This window comes from Mus caroli, chromosome 11 (assembly GCF_900094665.2).
Source record: "Mus caroli chromosome 11, CAROLI_EIJ_v1.1, whole genome shotgun sequence".
NCBI lineage: Eukaryota > Metazoa > Chordata > Mammalia > Rodentia > Muridae > Mus > Mus caroli.
In genome coordinates this window covers 104,371,188-104,396,463 of record NC_034580.1, presented here as the reverse complement: position 1 = coordinate 104,396,463, position 25,276 = coordinate 104,371,188, and the positions used below count along the sequence as shown (strand labels likewise).

The 25,276-nt window shown below is 39.6% G+C and overlaps 1 protein-coding gene across 1 annotated transcript in view; it reads right to left on the bottom strand.

Moving 5' to 3' along the window:
- Cep112 (centrosomal protein 112) overlaps positions 1 to 12,941 on the bottom strand; it is a 370,253-nt gene extending 357,312 nt beyond the window's left edge. The window contains exons 1-2 of the mRNA XM_029484236.1: positions 12,856 to 12,941; positions 11,146 to 11,223 (exon numbers count right to left, since the gene is read on the bottom strand). Of these exons, the coding sequence (XP_029340096.1) occupies positions 11,146 to 11,223; positions 12,856 to 12,921 (144 nt within the window). The 5' untranslated portion in view covers positions 12,922 to 12,941. The remainder of the gene's footprint in view (positions 1 to 11,145; positions 11,224 to 12,855) is intronic.
- Positions 12,942 to 25,276: the final 12,335 nt, after the last annotated feature.

The following is a 25,276-nucleotide window of genomic DNA, read 5'->3' as shown; positions in this document are numbered from 1 at the left end:
GAGTGGGTGGGTAGGGAAGTGGGGGGGGGAGGGTATGGGGGACTTTTGGGATAGCATTGGAAATGTAATTGAGGAAAATACGTAATAAAAAATATTTAAAAAAAAAAGAATATAGGAAAACTCTACAGGAATGAAGGGAGGATCTGGGGATTCAGCTGTCAACATCAAGTCAACTATGCTTCAGGATTATATCTTATTAATATTTTAGAACTCAACGTTTGGGGCCAAAGATGGTTTGGTGGGTAAAGTAACCTGCTGCCAAACTTGACAGCCTGAATTCAGTCCCTGGGACCCACATGGCAGGAAAACCAACTCCCACAAGTTGTCCTCCGACCACACAAATACAGTCATTTTTAAGAACAATATTTTTTTACAAAAATAATACTCCATGTGAAGATTCATTACTAGCTTACCGAAAATATTTCAACAATCATTTAACAGGCTTAAATAACATACATACACAAACACACCATCCAGTGGCACAAGAAAAAGGAAAAAAAAATCAAATGAACAGAACACAAGCAGACACTGTTGTCTGCTTCCTGTGAGAAAAATTACACCTCAGTACAACAAGAAAAGCATGTTCCATCAATGGGTTCCATTGGGCTCAGAGCTCGCTTTTGGTTTTGTTTTAACCTGGTTAGGCTTAACCTAAGTTAACCAAAAGTTCTATACCCATACTTCGCACTTTCAGAAATAGTCATCTCGTTTTTAAGACAAAACATCAACTATGATAATTTCTCCAATCTCAAAACTAGTTTTCTTTTGGTGTTTCAAACTTTATAGACTTATGTGTGGGTGTGTATGCACACACACTGTGAGGGGTGTGTGTGTGTGTGTGTGTGTGTGTGTGCGCACGCGCATACGTGCGTGTAAATCTGGAGGACATCTCTGAGAGTTGGTTCTCTCCTTCCATGATGAGGGTTCTGAAAATCAAACTCAGGGCTTGAGGCTTGACAAGGCTTTACCCACAAAGTCACCTTAACTGCCCTTGTTTTGTGTTGTTTAGTTTTGACTAAGGCAGAACTACTCTACCTTAGGCTGGCATCAAACGCATGGCAATCTTCCTGCCTCAGCTTCACAAATGCTGGGATTACATGTTGGCCTGGCTATTGCTTGACCTCTTTCAAAAGATAACTCAAAGTGAATAATGATTTTTTTTTAAGAAAAAGTCTACATGCATAGACAAAAATTTGTTTTTCTGCAAGACTTCCAGGCTTGGGGGCATGATAGGTTAAAAAAGAGAAAGTCCATGTATAGGTCAGGAATTTAGAAGATTTCCCTTTTTTCTACAAATAATAAAAAGGCAAAAGCATACTTCATGGCTGACTACTCACCAGCTTCAAAAAGTATTTAACTAAGTTTGTGAATTAAGACTTACTCCATAGTTCTTGGCGTTTGAGTAAATCCATTCAATGGCACTGTCTTAGTTTGATTTCTATTGCTATGATAAACACCATGACCAAAAGCAACTTCGGGCGCCATTTACTTACTCTTACAGTGGCAGTCCATCATGAAGAAAGTCAGGGCAAGACTTAAAGCAGGCTATGGATGCAGGAACTGATGTAGAAACTATGGAGAACCTCTACTTGTTGGCTTGCCCTCCATAGTTGGCTTAGCCTGCTTTCATGTACAACCCAGGACCACCTGCCCAGGGATGGCACTGTCTAGAGAGGGCTAGGCCCTTCCACATCAGTCATTAATCAGTCAACTGATGAAGGCATGCTCTCAATTGAGATTCCTTCTTCTTCAGTGACTACTGCTTGTGTCAAGTTGACAAAAACAAAAGCAAAACAATCAGCACAGGTGTCATCCTTAAAACCGGAAGAGCTGGAACTTAAGTTTGTATATACTTGAAATCAAATTCTTCTTCAGCCTTTAAAATCTATGAATTTAGATTCAGGCTACAGACTGTTCTAGTCGGTAGCCTAGTAACAGTCTCTTTGTGTCTGCCATACAAATTCATCCACCTTTTTGTGTAGCCTGGTATCCGTTCTTTGTTTCACTGAGGGAAATTCCGTTGTATGTATGCACATGCCATCTGTTCATCCATTCTCCACTCTGAGGCATTTGGGGGTACTTGCATTTTAGTCAGTTATAAAATAAAGAGGAGGAGTATTTTTACAAATACTTGTATGCAGGTTTGGTTTGAGCGTACACATTAATCTTCCTTAAATGAGCGCTCAGTGTGGAATTCCTGGATTATATGGTAGATGTGTTACTGCCTTTGAAAACTGGGCAGCTTTAGCACACAGTCTTTTGCATTCGGTAAAAAGGAATGCATTCCAGTTGCCCCTCACCCTCAGCAGCACTCAGCGCCTTCAACTGGTTACTGAATTTAACATTTAGCAGATATCCAGTTGTATCTCCTTTGCCTTGCTTTTTGTTAGATTTTCTTACCAAGCATTCTTCATTCATTTTGTATAAAAGTCTTTATTAAATATGAGCTCTCCATATTATTTCCTATGTTGTCTGGTTTTGATACTAACACTGGCCACACAATATAATTTGGGATGTGATGTTTTTATTTGAAGAATGTGACCCTTATTACTTCTCCCTTAACTGCTTCATTAGATGCATCAGATAAGCCACCTAGGACTGGAGTTTCTCTAGTGGAAGATTTTTAGCTACAAGTTCACAGCCTTTAATAGCTGTAGAAGTATTCAGATTTCTCTTTTTAGTGGGTTTGGGTTGCTGCAGGACTCTGCCCCTTTTATCTACAGTCAAATTTATGCCCACAGGTTTATCTGCAGTAACCCCATGACTTTGAACATCTGTAGGTTCTGTAAAAGTCTATCTTCCTTTTCAGTACTAATATTAGCAAGCTTATTATTTTGTTGTTGTTATTCTTAGCTTGTTGAGTTTATTCATCATTTAAAGATGCAGCTGTTAGCTTCATTTATTTCTTCTAATGCTTTCCTGAGTTCAACTTCACATGTTTCTATTTTAATGATTTCTATTTCCTTCATCTGCTTGCTTTGGGTTAACTTGCCCTCTTTGCTCTAGTTTCTTTAGACAGTTTAATGTCTTAGGACTTTGTTCTTTGCTCTCATTCTGCTTTCATCACTTTTCTTTCAATATTTTTATGGTAATGTGTCTATGCATGAATAGTCTTTGCATTTGGACTTACTAGAAAGCCACTAGGGATTATGAATGTTATCTCTTTGTATGTCTTGTATGTGTGTTGAGAAGCATTTATTTTACAATGTGACAACTACAGATGCTGAGTCCTCTGTCCAGAAGTACTTGCTGTTAAATACCTATTTAATTAGTTAGTAGCTTAATCAGCCTATGTCTGTATAATTTATTTCCTTCACACTGTAAAGATGTGGTGTCACTCTTCAGTAGGTACAACATGGGTTATGCACATACTTCTATCTGGATGACAATGATTTAGCAAGTCTACCTCTACTTGAGTATCTCCATTCTTTGTTTCTGCTAACTGTGTATCTACTTCAGTTTACCATCAAAATCGTCATTGTTTCCTTAAGCCTGGTTAGGCTTGATCTTCTCTATACTGTTTTTGGTACCCGAGTCCTTGATGAGAACTGATCTCACTGCTCTGGCCTGCTGGCCCCTGGACTAGACCTGGACCATTACGTGGGCACTGTGCAGATGTGGTACCTCTGTTCTTCTCAACTTGCCTCCCTTGGAGTGAAATTTGCCCTCTGAATGTGGGCTGCGTGAAAAAAGGCAGCCCGCACCCACCCCTCAGGGGCATTTCCCACAGAAGCTTTACCCTTCTAACGAAGACTTCGAAGGGCTACAAAATGCCGGCAGAATACCATCCCCTAGGACATACAGTATCTCTTGATTGGAAATTGAAGGAAGAGAGAGAACTCCTGTCTTCTTGGTCACATCCAGTAAGGATGGCACTTTCATAAAGCTGAGCTAGAGGGACAGGGGAGAAAGAAGGTCATGGCCCAAGTGCCAGAGATGTGCTGTTCTTAGAAGACTATACTGGTTTTCTTGAGTAAGTGTGCAATCATTTGCTCTGTGTCGTTAAGATGATCTCCAGATAGTCTTACCATGTTGATTGTGTTTGCTTAGCTAGAGAGCATGTCTGTACGGCGTCTAATGCTGCTAACTCACGGGATAAGACTCCTCTACCTTTTTTTCTGGCCTAACTATTCCATGCTGCAAATTTTCCATGAAGATCTACTTTAGCTGGATTACACAAATTCTGCTGTCTTTTAAAATTAAGTTAAAATGTTTTCTAATTACTTTTGGATTACTCAGGAATATGCTATGTAATTGCAAAATATCTGTGGAATTTCCAAATATGCTGTTGTTTCTAAGACAGTACAATATATATAGCACAGGTTGGCTTCAAACTCATAATGTAGCCGAGGATGAGCTTCGCCTCTTACTCCTGGGTGCTGGCACTGTAGGGAAGCACTACACACCATTTTATGCTTTGCTGCTAATTACACCCAGCTGTGCCCAAGAAGATGGAAGTCCTTTCTGTTCTCTCAATTTTCAACCAAGCTATGTGGATGCTAGTCAAGAACTCTGGCCACTGCATGGCCCTAGCCCATTTCATTACTTTTACTGGTCTTTAGTTTGATCTGTTTATCTGAGAGGTTTTAATTACAAACATTATAGTCAGGTTGTAAGACTCAAAAATGTTGAGGAGGGTTGTATGTTTTTCAGTGGACAACTGCCTGGTGTTAGAGCCACTTATAAATGCCATCACCCCTCCTGTGGAAAACAGTGCTAATGTCAGTTCTATTGTCTTTGTCACTACAAAGCTATCATGGAAGTATCATCCAGGCATAGAGAAATAGTTTGCATTGTAATTCAAGTCTCTAAAAATTCCGCTATTCGAGTCCTGAATGTGCTCTTAATAAAGACACCTTAGAGAAAGGCCAAGATTTGTTTTATATGAGGAATTATCTTCTCCCTTCTTTCCCAGATATCCCACACATGAGCACTGAGCATTTTTTCTCAGTCCCACAGGACAGAATGCTGAGCTCCCTCAAACCTTATGTCACCTGGAGTATCAGACAGCTCCACTGACTGAGAACTCTCACAGCCAAGTGATGAGAGAGAGAAAACACAAGGGAAATAGATGGAACCTGCACCAGAGAACTCTTTGAGTAACACGGGTTTATACTGACACACAGGCCCAATCAATATGCTGCCACTGCGACACAATGCTGTTTTAAATTGGGCTAGATGAGGGACAGGGTCAGGAAGAGAAGGGAGGAAGGAAGAAGGAAGAAGGAAGAAGGAAGGAAGGAAGGAAGGAAGGAAGGAAGGGAGGGAGGGGAGGGGAGGGGAGAGAGGAAGGAAGGATTATTACTAGCCCTCCCAATCTGTTTCCTAGAACTCTAGCCAAAAATGATGGGTTTCTCTGCAGACTTTTGAAATCTAGGCCTGCCACAAAATTCCCCAATTTTGCCTACCCTAGAGTCAAAAGAAAAAGAAAAAAAACCTCTGTAGACTGACCCCTGGGCCCCTCTAGTAGCAAACCCTGTAGTGCTGCCTCAGCCTTGCCTAGGTCCTTCTCCCAGCAGGCAGCTTTGTGGTTTTTCAGCATCCCAGGTGGCTGCTCTCCACAATGTGTTCAGAGGTTTCAGTTACAGAAGCATGGCTGCAAGAGGTTTATATCATTGTTGAATGAAAACAAAGTTTATACTCACTTTTAAAAGAAATTAATGTTAATTTCCCAAATAAAACTCTGAAGACAGTTTCACACCCCAAATGTAGGCTGGGAAAGTACTATAAATGCTTTCACGGCTGTGTTTGCTTTTATGAGTAATAAATAATTAATATAAAAATTAGAAAACATAAAATGTTAAGAAAACAATAATTCATATTTTCCACATAGAAATTATCTTAATATTGTGAGTACGTATTTCCTGACAGTTTTAAACATTCAGAGAATTTATCTTACTAAAATGTTAAAATTTTGCACAGATGCCCCTAGAACTCCCTCGGATTACGATGACTTGCCCTCCTTACCAAATCGGATACATTCGCTCATCCAGGGATATCACAAGAAAAAGAGAACTCTAACAGATTAACATGTTCAGGTTGGTTTCTCCCCAGGATCCATCCATAAGATGGAAGCAGGTTTCTAACATAATTGGGGGAAAACTGGGTTGTCTAAATAAAACTGTCTGAAGTAGCTGAGTTGACAGGGTCCTTGGTGAACACTCTCTCAGCTCAAGGAAGTCTAGGAACCTCTGCCAGCACTTCCTTTCTCAGTTCCTTCTGTGAGGCTGCTGGAGGAGACAGAAAGGACAAAGCCTGAGAGAAATGGGAGAAAACAGGGAAAAGTACAACAAAACTCTGAATGAATGGCCTCATCAGCTCAATCCCAATGTAGGCATAACTAATAAATTTTAAGATGGAGATTGATCTTCTTACAAAGAATTATTTTTCTTTTAAGTTAACAGTAATGACCACGATTTTCATGCTGCCATTCAAACCCTTTATGTTGTGGACTCTTTAGCACTGTCAGCACAATAACTTCTTCATGCACTTCTACCCACAGGAAAGGAAAGGAGTGGGGAGGGCCCGCTAATTTGTATTATGATAGCAACTGCCATAGTAAGTAACCATTCTTAAGGTTATTCCACTTTATAAAAGGAATTTCACAAAAACATTCTAGAAACCCATAAGACAGTAATTCTTGATGCTCACAATTAAGAGCACTGGCTGCTCTTCCAGAAGACCTGGGTTCAGTTCCCAGCACCCACATGGCAGTCACAACCATCCGTAATGATGAAGCAGCTTCCTTTATCTCACGTCACCTGGATTTGGATGCCATTGCTCCGTTGCAATGGATGAAGTGCTTAAGAATCAAGCCTAATTTAAATAGTCAGCATCAACCTCAACAAGGATTTACATAAAACAGATGATGAAGTATAAAAAGTTAAATATCTGGGCAAAAACATTTAATAGCAAGAACAAGAAATCAGAAAGGAGACATGAACTCTAAAAGGAAAAGTTAAAACAGTCAACATGAAAATCAAACAGAACTCCACAGAAAGCATCAACAATCTACTGACCAGGCAGAAGAGAGAATTCAAGAATTTAAGATAAGGTACTAGGAACATTATATTCATATAATAATAAAAAAAAAACTAAGCAAATCACAAGCAAGACTGAACAAAACTGAAGGTTAAAAGGTGAAGTATTTTTAAAATGAAAGATAACTTTCATTACTACTTATTTAAAAAATCTTTACTTGAAGTGCATACTACAAAAAAATTAACATATTCCTGAGAAAAGAGAGTATATTTCGAGGGAAAGAAAACATACTTAACAAATTCTAGACTATCAGCTGCATCAGAAGGAAACTGCTGGCAATGTGCCCCAGTGTGAAGAATGCAGCCTCACTCACCTCACAGCACTGACCAGCTCTAGAGGACGGAGAAAACAAAGCCAAGCAGACACTCACAGATGAACCTGAAATCAAAACAAACTCCCAGCTTTCTACTAAACTCAACAGTTCATTCCACTCTGATCAAGAGATACAGGTCAGCCTGGTCAGCCTGGATAATGTATGTGCATTATAAGTCTATAAGAAAGTATGCTCTTTCTATTTTATATAATGTGTAAATCTGTCGAATAACAAAACAGTAAAACACATTCTCCAGAAAGACTAAATTTAAAGCATTACATCAAAATATTTTAGATCTCTTAAATGTTTTCTTCTATGAGATATTTAGTCCTCCTAACAGTTAAATAGTGAGGAAAAAGCACTAAAATATAAAAAGCCACGGCTCCGACTAGGTCAGGGCAAAGGCAAGTTTAAAGGAAAAGAAAGCACCAGGACGCATTGTCCTCTTTGATGTTGCTCTCTGTCTGGCAGAGGCCTCTGTCCTTCCGTAGGGGTTTCCTGTGCTCTGCTCCCATGCTGGCGACAGGACTTCCCTCCAAGAGCAACATCCCCTGCACTGTCAAATGTGAAATGTTTTCCTTTGGGCTTCGTCTCCACCTGCCAGTCAATTCAACTTCTCTCTGTAACTAGCATACTCCTCAAATTAACAGGAGATCTGCATCACTTTCATTTCATATCTAGTTCCCACCTTCTAAGTGTCCACTCCATAACCCAGACACCCTCCTCTCTCCTCTCTGAAAACTACAGCTGTTCTCGCATCTTGGCAACACCACCAATATAATGAGTCCAAAATACGCTTGCAGCCCTTGAATTTCATGAGGTCCAAGCCTTTAATTCTGTAATTACTCTTACCATCTCTTCAAACTCCACCAGTCTAAAATAAAATTTTTACAACAAGTCCCTCTACCTGATAGCCAATTAACTTACCAAGCCAATATTTCCATTTCTCAGAAGCAAATCTTCAGTTAGTCTTGAGTTCTCCTGTCCAGGCAGTCACTGGGCATCACCTATCCTTTCCCCTCCCTGTCATTTCCATTTAGTAGCAACCCCACTAACACAGGCTGCACTATCAACACCTAATGGGTAAGTCATCTGCTTTAGTCATCTGCATGATGCCATTAGCCACATTTGCCCAGAGCATCTCAGGAAGACTAGGATGAGTGAGAAACAGACAGCTCAGTGGCTGGTTGAAACTGGCACAAAAGTTCTGAATAAAACCCAAGTTTTAATGTAACCTAAGCAACAAAGTATGAATACAAAGATTGTGGTCAAGAACTCATATTAACAACAAATTGAGAGTAACTTAGCAGTCCAGAAAAAGCAGAATACTTAAATTTTGGACTATATACACAAAAGAAAAAAATGAACATTTTAATTTTATATAAAATTCAAAGCCATAAGTCACATAGAATTCATAATATATTCTGAGTTTATTTCAATTTTGAATGTTATAAAATTACATAGAAGAAAAGAAAACTATCGACAGGTCAAATATCTCTTACATGATAGGTACAGAGTCATAAGTGTTTCAAATTTGGAATATTTGCAAAACCTTGACCAATAGGGTACACCTAATACTACAATCAAAATTTCAAAATGTTCTGAATACTGAAACATTTTGAGTGTTGATGATGCGCAAAGATTTTATTTGGAAACCATTTATTCTTTAGATTTTCAGAGAGATTTCAGAGCCTTGCCCATGTAACAATGTTAACCTTTCTTATTTGTTTGCTTGCTTGTCTTGTCTTTTCTTTTCTTTTCTTTTCTTTTCCTTTCCTTTCCTCTTTTCTTTTCTTTTCTTTTCTTTTCTTTTCCTTTCCTTTCTCTCTTCTCTTCTCTTCTCTTCTCTTCTCTTCTCTTCTCTTCTCTTCTCTTCTCTTCTCTTCTCTTCTCTTCTCTTTTTCCAAGACAGGGTTTCTCTGTGTAGCCCTGACTGTCCTGGAACTCACTCTGTAGACCAGGTTGGCCTTGAACTCAGAAATCCGCCTGCCTCTGCCTCCCAAGTGCTGGGATTAAAAGCCTGCACCACCACTGTCCGGCTAATGTTAACCTTTGTGTTAACATTTGGGGACAATTTAATTCCTTTTATTTTCATATTTTTAACATATTAATTTCTTTTTTATTCTTACAGTGCCAAGATACAAACTCTAAGTGGCAAAAGGCATAATGAAAATAATTTGGAATACTTTTTAGTGTCCTCAAAGCAAATGAACTGCATATATGAAAAATAGAATTTGAAGAGAGAGAAAAAAATTTCCAGGTCTCACTATAGCCTGATATTGGAGAATGAAGCTACCCAGCCAGTGTGGCAGAACACAGCTTTATCTCAACTCTAGATATGCTGTGGCAGAAGGATTACCTAGGAGTTTGAGACCAGCCTAACCTACATAATGAGTTCTAGATCAGCTGAAGCTACATGAGACTCTCAAAAGTAAATGAAAAGAGTGCAATTCTCAGTTTGAGCAGCAAAGGCAATCCAGCCCACAGATCCTAACTACTGCCTGGAAACATAAGCTCACAGGACCAGTTTGGTTTGCGTACACTGGCAGTCTGCTTTTATAGCTATTGTTGCCTTAAATTCCTCCTACCCACCTATCCAAACAGGTCCGCCCTGTGAGGAGGGCCATCAGGCAGGAAAGGAATGCCCTGTTTTGCAGGTGCACCCTGGGACAGGTAAGTGGCAGTAGTAGATCTCCTCTGGTATATAGGTGGCTTTTTAGATGGCACGGGCACCTACCAAGCAGCTGTGCAGGGCCTCTCACCGCTGACCTGTCTCTCGGCTGACTTGTAGCTGATGAGGTGCAACCTTCTCCTCTACCACAGGAGCTGCCGAGATCTCCAGCTTGCCTCGCCTCTCTGTGCTGAGCTCCTTTTCCTCTCTGACTCCAACTGATCATCCTCACAGTCTGTCTGTGCCCATTTTTAAATTTCTTTTATCTACTAAACCAAGAACATGGAAAAGAAATCTATGTCCATGGTGACATTTGTTCATGAAAATCTCTGCCTATCATGGCTACTCATTTATGAAGTTTCCTTGAGGTCTGTTGGTTTGTTTTAATCTGAATGACTTTCTTCATGTTCTTATTCCTTTCTTTCCACTCTACTACTGAACATTCACAAGCCATATGACATCATGAAAAACAAAGCACTTGTAAAATGATCATTCCATATTATTATATCACTGAAAAATTACCACAGAATATCATAGACATCATAATTTTTCATTCACCTCTTTAGAAATAAAGAAGTTTATTTATTTACTTTAAATAAAGCTGCCCTACTATGCCAGCAGTGCCCTCATGCATCTTGCCTTATTGTACCTCTTGGTTAGGTCATGAGGGTGACACTCAGTGACGAAGCTACACTATTGTTTGTTAAGTATGTACACTTTTAATGTTCATACAATCAGAAAAATCACCTGATGACACCTCAGAGAACATAGGATGTGCCCCTGTTGTTAAGTGACACATAACCCTACTCTACTTTCCATATTATTTAGTTTGGTTGTTTGTGATATGTCACCATCAATTATTATTTAGCTATTTTATGTGCCTGACTGATTTCATCAACAAGAAAGTTGGCTCACCAAGGACAAGGACCATTCTACATTTAGTTGGAATGTTTTCTTATTTAAAGTTAGTTTTTCTCATACTTAAAGTTCTTTCAGAGCCAAAATAATAATAAACGTTTAATAGATATTCACTGAATAGAATTAAGTTACTTAATATATTTTCTACATATGATATGACTCTAACATGCCAATATGCATATAAAATAAATACTGGTTTTACCCCAAGGTTCCAACTGTTCAGGCGAACTTCAATGTCACTGTCATCCAAAGAAATAGGAGACTTTTTTGAATGAACTTCCTGAAATACAAAATAAAGAAGAAATGGGAAAAATGTGGAAGCAATGGAAGAAACAAAGAAGACAAGGAAGAAGGGAAAAGAAGGGAGCAGGAGGAAGAAGAGAAAACCACACAGAATATAAGTCCTTCAAAGTAATGAGAGTTGTGTGCGCTTGCTTGGGAATGTGGCATTGCCCTCGGAGGGAAGGGTCATGTTACAACTAAGCTAGTCTCAATTCTAATTAATGACTGTTTATTATAGATGCTTGAGGCAATGAGATGCCTTAACAATATATTCACAAAGTAACTAGATTTCCAAAAAAAATCAAAGACTATTTTGAAAATGAATCCAGACTTTTCTCTAAGTTCTTCTACAGGAAGTCGTAATTGTGGTGTGCCACAGGAGTTTGGGAGTAGGGAGGGAATGTGAAGAGATGATTTCTTTGCTCTCCCTAAAATTAGCTAACAGGAAAGATTTGTGCTCATGTCCAAGAAGCTCTTTGTTCTTAAATTAATTCTCACTCATACACTGTAGAAAAAGAAATAAACTCAGGACGCACATCATAAAAATGCAATTATGGTGCCTCTTTACTTTCCTCCTGTATAATTCACACTGTTAGACATTTATCGACCAATTTAAAACTAAACAATTAAAGATAGCCTATGAGCTACGCAGAGAAATAACCACAATCTTAAAGCTCTAGGTCAAGCAGCATAAAAAACCAACTGCTTTCCAGACCTGACACTTTCTCCGAGGTGGGCTGTTGGCAGAACATGCCTGTGCTTTAGAAGTACCTTGTAGCTAAGCACGGAGTGGCTCTACCTATGGCTATTTACACTGAAACACTGGAGGGAAACCCACTGTTCTGTGTACTGTGCTGACTTAAGAAGTCTCTATTATCTCTAACCCTAACAACTTGGGATGACTTTACTGGTGGCCTCTTACCTGACGTAGGCCTTCTTTCTGAACAAATGATCTGCCCTGTAACTCAGAGTCACCTAACCCAAGGCATCCAGAACTAGGTAATAATTAAGTACACAAGAACATTGTCTCCCCTTACACAGCTTCCTCAAATCAGCACACTGATACAAGAGACATTTTATCTAAATATATAAAATTATGTATCTTTTTCAAAAAAGCAGCACTTCCTCCATCACTATAAATTAATTCACTTTTTAATTTTATGATCACTGGGGATCTAATCACTCAATCAATGTACCGAGTAAAAGAGACTAAGTAATGAAAACCAGGATGTTGCAGAGTTACTCTTTGACCCCCAGGAGAAATGATGGGCTGACCAGCAGAGACAGCATCAGTGAACAAGCAGAATCGCACCCATTCTTTTTGACATCCACATGTTCACCAGAAGCTTCATGTTTCTCTGTTTGTTTGTTTGTTTGTTTGTTTGTTTGTTTGTTTTGAGATAAGGCTTCTCTGTATAGCTCTGGCTGTCCTAGAAATTGCTCTGTTGAACTTAAACTCACAGAGATCCACCTGCTTCTGCCTCCTGAGTGCTGGGATTAAAGGCATTCGCTGCCAGCACCACGCAACCTCATTTTTTAACTTCAGACTTTTATATACTAATTGGAACTTTAACAAATGGTGGGATTCTTTTTAAAACATAGAACAAACAGAAGTAAAACCTAATCTTACACAGATCTTTGAAGTAATGTGTTGTTTGTCTTCTCTATAAGTTGGACTCACAGAATGGGACCTCATTTGGAGCTTTCCAGTGTACTGTTCTCTATTAAAGAAACCAAAAGAGTAACAGTTAAACTCTAAAAGAAATCAGAGGACAGAAAATACCCAAATCTAGAATTGCCTACTTTCTTCCTTTATAAATGAGATGACAGACAGTTCATAGTAATTATGATTCACTCAACAGAAAAAAAATCCATGTAAATAAATAAATAAATAAATAAGCATTTGTACTTTTCACACCTTATTTCATTTACATTAAATCATAAGTACAATATCATATAAAGACCATAAGCTTCCTTACAAACAAATGCTGTTTTCAAGTGGGACTCTAACTCCGTGTATTTAAATAATTTATCTTCCTTCCCCTTTTTCCCAGTGTTAAGAAAAGAGAAAATGGAGTATATCTTAAAGAAACATTGTCTTGTGGTTGGCAAGTTTTGTTACTCTCAAGATGAAACCTTAGAATATATAAAATAACAAAACTTCCTAATTGTTTAAAGTTTCAATTAACTTGAAACTAAGTTGCAATCTGCAGGACATAGAAGCTGTTAATTTAAAAATAAATCATGTAGTTCAGGTAAAATGCCTTAACGCTAGGAACTGGGGAGATGGCTCAACGGTTAAGAACTCTAGCTCCTATTACAAGTTTAATTCCCAGAACCCACAAGGCAGTTCACAACCACCAAAAATTCCATTTCCAAGGAATCCGCTGCCTTCTTCTGCCTCGGTGGACGACAGGATACACTCTTGCTATACAGATATGCACAGAGGCAAAACACCCAAACATGCCAACTTTTAAAATTTAAACGTAAGTCTAAAAAAGGGAAATTCTTCTTGTAGATGTTACCAAAAGGCTCCTCTCTAGTATAAAACATCCTATAAAAGACTATTCTCTTTCCACATTAGCCCACAGACTTTCACACAAGCTTCAATACCTACACCCTAAGCAATGGTTTTGTTAGAGAGGAAAGGGTAACAGACTAGTAAGCGTAAACAATCTACCAATCTTGGCTTTGCAACTCAGTTAACCCATTCAAACACATTCTGAAAATGTTAAATAGAAAAGTCCAGAAACAAACAATCCATTGAACTTTATCGTCAGCCTGGGAGTATAGAAAAATAGTAATATATAAAGCTGAATACACTTAGAGTTTCTCAAAACTTACTTCCCAAAGGTAAGTTGGGAGACCTCTATATACTAAGTTAAATCACTAATATCCAACCATAAACTATATAAGAATGTCTTTCCTTCCCAAACCTCACGCCATAAGAACACCTAAAAGAGACAGAAGGGCAGCTCAGCAGCAAAGATGCACCACTGCAGCGCATGCCTGAGTCTGAGCCTCCCGACCTACATACAGGTGGAAAGAGACCCAGTTCCACACATTTCTACTTTAGCTCCCATCATGTGGCACACATATCCTCACACACACGTACTCAATAAATAAATAAAGCAAACTTTAAAATGAATGCCCAAAAAGGCAAACTACTAGATCAAAAAGACAGTGCTAAAGCAACGTAGGGCTTCGGGTAGGGTAACACCGATAAAATAGCATCCTGTGGGTTGGTTACTAAGCAATGCTGAATGTCTGCATAAGCTGCTTTGAAGAGAGCTACATTTTATAAACCTGTAAGGCTTCCCAGCTGGGCAACGAGTTCAAAGCAAATGATAAAAGTGGACAAGCAATATTTTGAGAATAACTTTATTAGTCAACATGCCTGAACTTGTACAAGCATTTAAATTTTGGTTTATAGGCAGATACAACCTGATACTCTAAGCAGTAGCCTATTCTTTTTTGAGAATTGATTAAACAATCATAAAAAGAGCTATAGTTAAAAATTGAAAAATGGTTAAATATTAAAAGTACTTCTCATACAAAATATTAATAAAAAGGAGGCCTGAAACATTTATCTATTTATTGCACAGGAACATGCATAAAAGGACAAACTACTAATTCATACACAGCTGCTCCTAGGTACCAAGCAATAATATTAATATTTTCCCTTCACAATAAGTTTTCTGAAAAGATTCCTACCTTAGCTTGTCACTTATTTGTCAGTCAACTACCAAATGACTTTTAGTCATCCTACCCTTCAGAGATATCCTTCAGACTACCCTTCAGTAGCCCCCGCTCCACCCTACCAATACATGTTATAAAACTAGGGTTCTATGTCTACCCTCATTTATTTTAGTTATAGTTTTATCTGCTTTCCCTGGTTAACCAATATACTTCTGCTATTTCAAATAGCAAGGGGAGGCTTTGCTTACCAAATATACAACCCCAATTCATATTACTCTCTTAGACCCCAATTCCATGACAAATACAAACAAAACAGCACTGCCTCCAATTCAACATGTCCAAAACTAAGCTGGTAGGAAGTTCCTAAAACATGCACCAATACAGGCCAAGGAAAGCAGAGACACGGCAGAGAGCAGCTTCTTGTCAGGGCAACTAGGCCAACTAGCAGAGGAGGTTGATATCATCACTAGGATCTGGCTGGCACAAGAAACAGGATACTAGGCACAGAAGTTGAATTCCATGCCATGAAGCTGTCTTCAGCTGGAAATACAGCTAACTTGAACTCTTAAGTATGTACAAAGACAGCATCAAACTTGCGGTAATGGAACGAGCGGTCAGAGTGCAAGCTGGACAATGAGTATGAGGAAAGCCAACCCACAAGTCTCTGTGAATAACAAGTCTGCCTGCCATACAAAATACTTACCTGGCCTGATGCTTGCCCAGCCTATAACTGGTATGTGTGCCCAATTTAAGGGAGTGAATTAATTTCAGAGTGCCAAAGCTAACAGAAAGAAAAAATTTAGTATCTTAGTAACTTTCCCTGACACGCTTTTACTACTAAGTAGTAACACTAAAGAAAATATATATTTTCCCTTTTACTTTTTCTAGTGCTAAAATATATAACCCCATTAAACTATTTCAAATACCAGTGAAATGTAGATTTGCCCTATACCATTAAAAAGCTAAACAGTGTTTTGTTAGTAAGATTTAAAACCCAAAGGAAGGTAAATTAAATGTTCTCCACAACAGAAATTTTCTACAAGAACTGATGCCACCAAAATGGTAGAATGGGAAACTTCAGGGCTTCCTGCCTCAGTTCATGAACCAATTTTCAGTGTGCACCATGGAAACACCAGACTAGAGCCTCATGCACCACAAGCAATGCTACAACCACATGCATTAAAACAGGTAGAAGGGAACGTGTGTGGGTTCTCCAACTCCAGCTTCATCCTGGGGTGAGGAAGAAAGAGAAAGGCAGCATACCACCATATTGATTTTCCAGGTGCAACTTAGAAGTTGGATTCCCGTCTCACCTGAATCTGAGCTCTTAAAAGTTGTCAAGTTATGAACTGCTAGAACGCACCAAGTGTCCATTTGTGCACTATGTAGTTAGAGTACACGCTCAGCACAGAACTAACAACTAAATCACCCAAACATCACTTTCTCCCAGGGAGGGAGAAAACTGGGACACCTAACACTCTGCTCTTGCAGAAGGATGCCTAAGGGACTAGATGACGTAGGCAATGACGGAGCCAGAACTCTCTAGATGCATGGGGACTCTACTTCTCCAGTTTCACAAGAAGGGAAAGAAAAGGCAAGAATAAGTCAGATCTTCAAACTTTTTCAGGAGCTTCCCAAAGGACTTATTTAATCTGTTTTGATGTTATAATGGGATCAAGTAGAACCTACTTGCACAAGAAAAGACACAAACAGAAAAGCAACCCAAAGTTGGGTCAGGACTCTACTGCTCCAGAGGACCCAAACAACTTACAGCAGCAACACCAAGGGCGACAGGAGGTTCTACGCTCCTGAAAACAAGAAAGAGCAAGCAAAACAACCCTCAGGTGGTTATGCATACGTCAGAAGACACAGCCACAGAAAAGGCTGCAATGGCCCCAGAATTTCTCTCCAGCTAATTCTTAAAGGTCTTCCACCGTTCAAAGAAATAATCCAAGGGACTGGAGAGAAGATTATTTTCTACATATAAAGAAACCAACACGAAGTATTAAGGATTGTGTACGATGGCCCAAACAAAGGAAGAAATGGATCTCCTGAAGTTAATACTTAAGAAGCAGCAGCCCAAGAATGACCTGTACCCAGTCTGCTTGCTTATGCCTGTAATTCCAGCCTACTGACAAGAGGGCTGTCATGAGTTTGAGGCCAGCCTGCTTACCCTGGGCCAAGGAAAAGAGACCAAAAAAAAGTCTGTCAAAATACATAAGTATCACCAAAATACTCAATATGCTTGGAAACACTGAACATAAAAAAATGAGAATTTAAAAAATAATAAAACCGGGGACTAAAGGGTACAATGGCTGAAGCACAAACGTAACTAGAGGAGGTCTGGAGAGCACTCGTCAGTGAGGAGCACGCGCTGCTCTATCATGAGCACTGGCATTTGATCCTGTCACCCATGTACTGAGCCAAAGGGGTAACAGTGGGCTCACCCCTGCACCCCAGTACCCAAGTAGCAACTCAGAGGCTCGTTTACGTATGAATAGGTGCCTAGGCTATAAGCTAGGGCTTGTTCCTCATTAGCTGATAACTTATACAACCATTTGCATATGCTATGTCTGCTACCACGGCTGGTTAGATGCCTCTCCTGGTTTCATACATCTGACTCCCTAAGAGTGAAACTTTCCTGCTTGACTATGTCCAAGAGTTCCTCTCTTCCCCAGATGTCCCACCTTCTAATCCTGCCTTAGCTCATTGGCCATTGACAGGAGATGCTTCCACACAGTGCACAAGAGATTATCCCTACAAAAGGTCCCACAAGCAACACTGAATTCCAGTTCCAAGAGAGCCAACACCCTCTTGGGTTTTGTTCATATATACATATACCACCATCCATATACACACGCACCTACACTCTCACACACAGACACACACTGACACACACATGGCCCACACACACATACACACACAGTCATACACACAAGGCTTACACACAAACACACACACATACACATAAATTAGTAATCTTTTTTTAATTAACTAGAGGGATTCAATAACATTCATTATAAAGAACACAAAAAAAAAGAATTAGTAAACCCAAATCAGCAGGTTTAAAATATCCAGTTGGAGAAACAAAGCTAACAGAGAATGGAGTGGGAGTAAAGGAAGCATACAGAACTGAAAGGATCGCCCATCCAACCGTCATGCAGTACTCTGCTGAAAAAGAAAAGGCAGAAATGGGCAGCAGGACTGCTTGCAGGAGTCCACTAACAAAAAGACATTCAGATTTATGTAGCTTGAAGAATTGCAAACAATCCAAATGAAAAGAGAGCGGCACCGTAGCACATTATGAATCATACTGTCAAAAGTCAAAGAAGGGCTCAGAGATAAAAACTAGAGTAAAGTAACAAATCTACAGTAGAGCCCCTGAAGACTTCCAGGAGACGTCACCCCAGAATCCTGACAAACCAGCAGAGACTGGGGTGATATATTCAAAGGACTGAAAGAGGAAAAAAGGGGGCTACCATAATTTTATATCCTGCAAAGCTCTGCTCTAAAAAAGAAAGCATTTCCCCACTACAGTCACAAACTGAAGGAGCGCACTGTCACTAGACCTAATTCAAAAGAAATGCTGCAGGGATGTCCCCAAGTCAAAGGAGAGTAAAGCAATTAGCAACATGACTAAGCATGTAAGTGTAAATCCCATTAGTAAAGACAATTGCACAAGCAAATAAAGATCAGTCCATTAATGCAATTTTAACATTCAAATTCAATATAAACACATACATTTTAAAAATAACTAAAGCTACAGTCATTTGTGAATGGTATGTAATGTAAAAGGGTAAAAATGGGGACATTAATAAGATGTGTGGAGGGAATAGGGGTAAAGAGTTCTTGTATTCATCAAAGTTGTTATCACAAGCTTAAAATAAACACTTTCCTTCCAACCCCTTCCCAGCAGAGACTTCAACAGTGGGCGGCACTAAATCCGTATGTACTGTACTAAGAGGCACAGCCACTAAGTACCAGGGCGCACCAAACACAACACATTCTGAACATAGAGCATGCACGTGGAGATGGAGCAAACGCATGGGATTTCACTGTATACCCAGAACAAGCACAATCTACAAAACATGAGTGATTTATCTCTGCAATTTTCTTAACCACTAAGCCATCTTTATAGCTATCTCTGGAATTTTCTACCTAATACTCTCATACTACACTTCACTGTGACTGAAACTGTGGAAAGTAAAACTGTGGATAAATGGACTACTGTAGACCATTATAACTAAAACATGATTTATGCAAGTTGTATAGTAACATAATTTTTAATGTAGCAAATATATAAAATATAAATAAAAACAATCCAAGCAAACCAAAAACAATCAAATCACAAAGAAAGGCAATAAAAAAGAAGAAATTAAGAAAGGAACTATAAACCATCAGAAAGCACTTCACAGAATGGCCATGCTAAATGCAAAAATGAAAAACTAAACAATACACTTTAACCAATGGATCAAAGACAAAATAAGCAAATTTAGAAAACACAGAAACAACTGAAAATTACAACATAATAAAATGTACAATATGAAGTGAGAGCAATGCCTCGAAGAAAAGTTATAGCTATACAAGTCTAACAAATGAAGAAAAACCAACAACCTAAGTTTAAACCTTCAAAAATTAGGGGAAAACACTGAGCCCAAACCCTACAAATAGAAAATATTAAGATTATAGCAAAGATAAAAAAAAGATTATAGAAAACTCAACAACACCAAGAGTTAATCTTCTGAAAAGATCAACCAAGTGACACACTTAGCTCCAGACACTGAGGTAAAGATGGGGCTCACCTAAACCAGGAACAAAGGAGGAGATGCCACGATTAATTTATCAAAAATGAGAATGTTTTCCAGAGAATATTGCCATCAGTCATATGGCATATTGGATACCTTAGATAAAATGAAAAACTTCCTGTAAATATAAAACCTGCAGGATCTGTGTCATGCATGAAGGAGGGAGGGCATGAGCAATACAAGTCCAAGGTCAGCCTGGGCCATGCAACAAGCTAAAGAATAATGGATACTATATGTGCAGAAGCAATACCCTGTCTGAAAAAAAGAAAAAGAATTAAGAGGGCCACCAAATGCAGACACTATTGCATATGCCAGCAAGATTTTGCTGAAGGGACCCTGATATAGCTGTCTCTTGTGAGGCTATGCCAGTGCCTGGCAAATACAGAAATGGATGCTCACAGTCATCTATTGGATGGAACACAGGGCCCCCAATGGAGGAGCTAGAGAAAGTACCCAAGNAGCTGAAGGGGTCTGCAACCCTATAGGTGGAACAACAATATGAACTAATCAGTACCCCCCAGAGCTCGTATCTCTAGCTGCATATGTATCAGAAGATGGCCTAGTTGGCCATCATTGGGAAGAGAGGCCCCTTGGTCTTGCAAACTTTATATGCCTCAGTACAGGGGAACACCAGGGCCAAGAAGTGGGAGTGGGTGGGTAGGGGAGCAGGGTGGGGGGAGGGTATAGGGGACCTTTGGGTAACATTTGAAATGTAAATGAAAAAAATATCTAATAAAAAAAAGAATTAAGATGGAAAAGGAGAGAGATGAACTTGTTTATGACAATATCAAAATAGAGTAGAATATCTAGAAATTGATGTGACCAAATAGATATATGCCAGAACTATATAACACTAATGAAAGACACAAATAAATAAAAAGGTATTCCATGTTCATGGGCTTGAAAAATTGATGTTGTTAAAAGATTTATACTACTCAAAGCAATACACATCAAAATTTTGATTGCTTTTCTCATAGAAAAGTAAAAATTAATCCTAAAATCTACATAGAACCAAACTGATCATATAGGATTAAAGCCATGTGGAGGGAAGCCAGCAAAGCTCGAGGCATGCAACTTCTGGTTTCAAAATACAGGACAAAGTGACAGCAAGGAAGACAGTGCAGCTCTAATACTGGAATACTATGAATTCCAAGAGGAGAAAGCAAAATAGAAACGGATACAATTTTTATTTTGTTTGGTTTTTCGAGACAGGGTTTCTCTGTGTAGCCCTGGCTATCCTGGCACTCACTCTGTAGACCAGGCTGGCCTGGAACTCAGAAATCCGCCTGCCTCTGCCTCCCGAGTGCTGGGATTAAAGGTATGCACTATCACTGCCCGGTCCAATTTTTAAAATATAGTAATAAAATACCATTCTAGATTACATGGAAACAGACCTGGGCATGGTGGATATGACTGTAATTCGAGAGCTACAAAGCCTAAAGCAGGAAAAATCACCATGAATTTAAGGCCAGCCTGGGCTACAAAATTCCAGATCAGTCTCAGCTGGAAATTATTCTAGTTTGCTTTCTGTTGCTGTGATAAAACCATAAACAAAAGTAACTTAGGTAAGAAATTTTATTTTATCTTACACTTCCAGTTCACAGTCCAGCTCTGAGGAGGTCAAGAGAGAAGGTCAAGGTAGAAACCTGAAGACAAGGACTAAAGCAGCAACTATGGAGGTCACCTCAGCTTCCTGGCTTGCTCCCTAGCTTCTAATCCTTGCTTTCTTATACAGTCTGAAGCATCCTGCCTGGGGAAGGGGACAATCAGAAAGCTGGGAACTCAGCTTGTAATCAAGAAAATGTGTCAAAGACATGCCACAGGCCAATCTGAACAAGGTGACACTCCCTCAAATAATTCCAGGCTGTATCACTTTATGAAGTTAACAGATGAAGTTAACTAGGAGAGAAACACTGCTGGAGACAGACAGACAGACAGACAGACAGACAGAGACAGAGAGATAGAGAGGAAAAAAAAAAAGAAAAGAATGTGTACAGAAGGGAAGCCTGAAAGCTGACCTTCAGACACCACCTTTGCCTGGGACGAACATGGTGGAAACTGAAGGCCTGTCTGGTTTTGATTCCAGAGATAACCAAAGGATTTCCAGAGGAAATCAAAGTCAATCTCACCAAGAAACCAAAGACTCAGCTGGAGATCTTGCTCTTGAGAAAAGACTGCAGTGGGTATGGCCATGGTGCCATGTAGCTTCTCTGCAGTACTCAGAAGAAACTACATCTGAGCAGTCATCCGGGCCTCGGGCTCGCAGTCTTCCCAGCCCTCTGCCACGATGCTCCCTGAGCTTCATCGGAGGCTGTGTGACAGATGTACCCACTGAGGTTAGGAGCTAAACTGTCAGCTGGTCTCTGAATGTTGGCCAGCTGTGGGTTCTGGGGAACTTGCCATGTACTGAAAAAAGATTTGTTGAATGGTGAGAATTTATACCCAACTGTGTACGCATTCCTGATGTCCTTACACTTCTTACCTGTGGGTTTAAGGGTAAGGATTTAAATGTAGCAATAGGTTCTCCTCTGGTCCATAACCTTGCCAGCAACAGGAGGAATCTCACAGCCTCCAAGCCTACATGAGAGCTACAGACAGTTAATGGCTTCTGGGAGAGGAGAATCAGTCTTCTCCAGGGAAGAACTGCTCACAGGTTTCCAATCCCACGTGATCAATCCTAAGCATATACATACATAGGACTCAGCAGTGCATGCATATGTGTGAATATGCACAAAATAATAATTAAGAAGTCATGAATTGGAAGGACAACATGGGAGAAGCTGTGAGAGAGGGAGGAAGAGGGAGAAGCTGTGAGAGAGGGAGGAAGAGGGAGAAGCTGTGAGAGAGGGAGGAGGAAGAAATGATTTACTTTCAGTACTCATACACAACATTCTAAAAAGAAAGTTATAAAATCATGTCAAATGATTTCCAAAAAGGATTGCAATAAATGCAGCTGGAGAGTCAGCCCAATATGCAAGACTCTGGATCTGAATTCAGATGCCCAACAGTGGGGCACATGTGTAACCCCAGAGCTAAGAGACAAAGATAAGCAGCTACCCTGAGTTCTCTGACCAGCCAGCCAGTCTAGCTGAACTGGTGAGCTCTGAACCTTCAAATTCAGTGAGAGACAATGAAAACACACACACACACACACACACACTCACACACACACACACACACTCACACTCACATCGAGACATTTGTGATCAACCACTCTACTCCACTCACTGGCACACTATGCACACACCAGTACACACATAAACAAACATATCGTAGCCTCAAAACCATAAACTTTAAACCAAGTTTATGCTGGTTTAGTAACTAAATTTTATGTCCCTCTTATCTGTGATGACCATGCAGTGAGTCATATCCCAAGATGGAGTACTTCACACTTCTTGAATTTCGTGTCCTTGTATAGCCTCTCCACACTGTACCTGGGTTGGGTTTGTGATTCGTTTTCTTTAATAAAACACACCAAACTGAAACTCCGGTAGTGCTAGGACAAAGCCTTAAGGTGGCCCTGGAACAGCCACTTTTACACAATGAAATGCTGCGTATCCATTCAGAAGTCTGAATGCCCTACTGGAGAGAAGAGACCATCATGGAAAAGTGACATGAAAAGGGAAAACTCTGACCTGCATGGCAAAATGATCCCAGCCTTCAGAGCTAAAACAGTCTGCTAACCACCTAACCATCCCACCACCAAGATGCCAACTGAAGGAGTAAGCTATTTTCAACATTACCATTCTGTCTAGTTCCTAGATCAGTGCAGGCCAAATCAAAGAGGGAGAGTGGTTCCACCCAGTCCAGTCAGTCAACACATAGACAAAGCAATAAAATCATTGTCCTCTTACTTATTAAGATGAGTTATTACAGAGTTATATACCAATAAGACAGAAACTAGTTCCTAGAAGCAGTTAAATAACTAAAGCCTACAGCAACCAGTTCTGTGGTAGGACAGGCACCTGGCAGAGGTGGGAAGCGTTTCCGTACTACCATGAAGAAGGCTGGAAGGACATGGAAGAAAATGATATTTAGCATAAAACAAAAGACCAATCCACATGGTCTGGAGACAGAAAGCTTGGTAAATATCACCTTAATAAGGAAAATAAAAGGTATATTTAATGAGTTTGTATAATACTAGACTAAAGATAATCCCAGGTAAATACTAAAATGCAACTAACTTATTTTAGCCTAATCAGAAAATGTGGAAAGGAAAAAAAAAGAAAGAAAGGTTTCAATTTCCAGCAAGTACACTCTAAAGGCATTCCCAACACAGGGCTTGTGACCTTTAAAACAAACAATTTCTCATTCTCACTTTCTCATACCAACAAAAGACCCCAAACTAAGACCTGAAATCCCAGCAAGGTCTGAGCACTACCTTCATAGAAAGGCAGACTTGCCAGGGCCACCCGGCAAGTGCTGAGACTGAGAAGGTGGGAAGCAGCACGCACTCACATGCAGAGTCCTTTAAGATGATAAGTGTGTGCCTCGCATACAGATCCATAGGCACACAAGCTCTCTAAATCTTGCTGAGTTTTTTTCTCAAATATTCTCAGCCAAAAATCAAAAGGTAAAAATGGCATATCTCTAAGAGAGATTAAATGTAGCTTTGATAGTGTGAACCCAAAAGGAATGCACAAATATCTATGGCCACTGGACTCCAAAAGTGGGGAAAGCTTCTAAAAAAGACAAACTAGGAAAATTACTCAACTAGAAAAGAAGGAAAACTCAGGGAGCCTAAGGATAACACAGAGTCAGTGAGAAGAGCCACATGTTAGAGAATTGTTCCCAGGCCTTGAAATGTGATGAGGGAACACCTAGCATTTGCCCATCTAGATTTTGGAGTTGTTAGACGCCAGTGACCCCTTTGTGGCTCCCACAAGGTTGCTTGTAGGAAATGTCTGCTGAGGAAATATCTCTCATCATTGTATCTTGGGCTTGTGGAAAGGTATGTCTCCAAGAAGATATAATGTTCAATACATACACAAAAAAGATGCTACCAATCCCAAATGTTTATTAGGGAATATAAGTTACAAACACAACAAGATATATATCATACATATATTACTATATACCCATTAAAATGGATACCTTTACTTATGTAGTACTCCTGGTACAATTCTATATTATAAGAAACAGCAAATCTTTCCAAAGTGTTATATATATTTGGAGAGTTTCTAATCAAAACTCTCAACAGAGATATGTATAGGAAATAGAAAGTGAACTAAATTGTAAAATTTACATTGAAATGGAAATAAGAATTGCCTGAATGTGCTACTTTGAAAAAGAATAGCCCCATAAACCATATATTTGAATGCTTAGTCACCAGGGGATGGCACTATTTGAAAGGATTAGAAGGATTAAGAGATTGGGCCTTCTTGGAGCAAGTGTGTCACTGGGGAATGAGCTTTGAGGTTTCAAAAGATGATACCACACCCAAGACTAGGCTCTCCCTCTGCCTCTGCCTCTGCCTCTGCCTCTGCCTCTGCCTCTGCCTCTGCCTCTGCCTCTGCCTCTGCCTCTGCCTCTGCCTCTGCCTCTGCC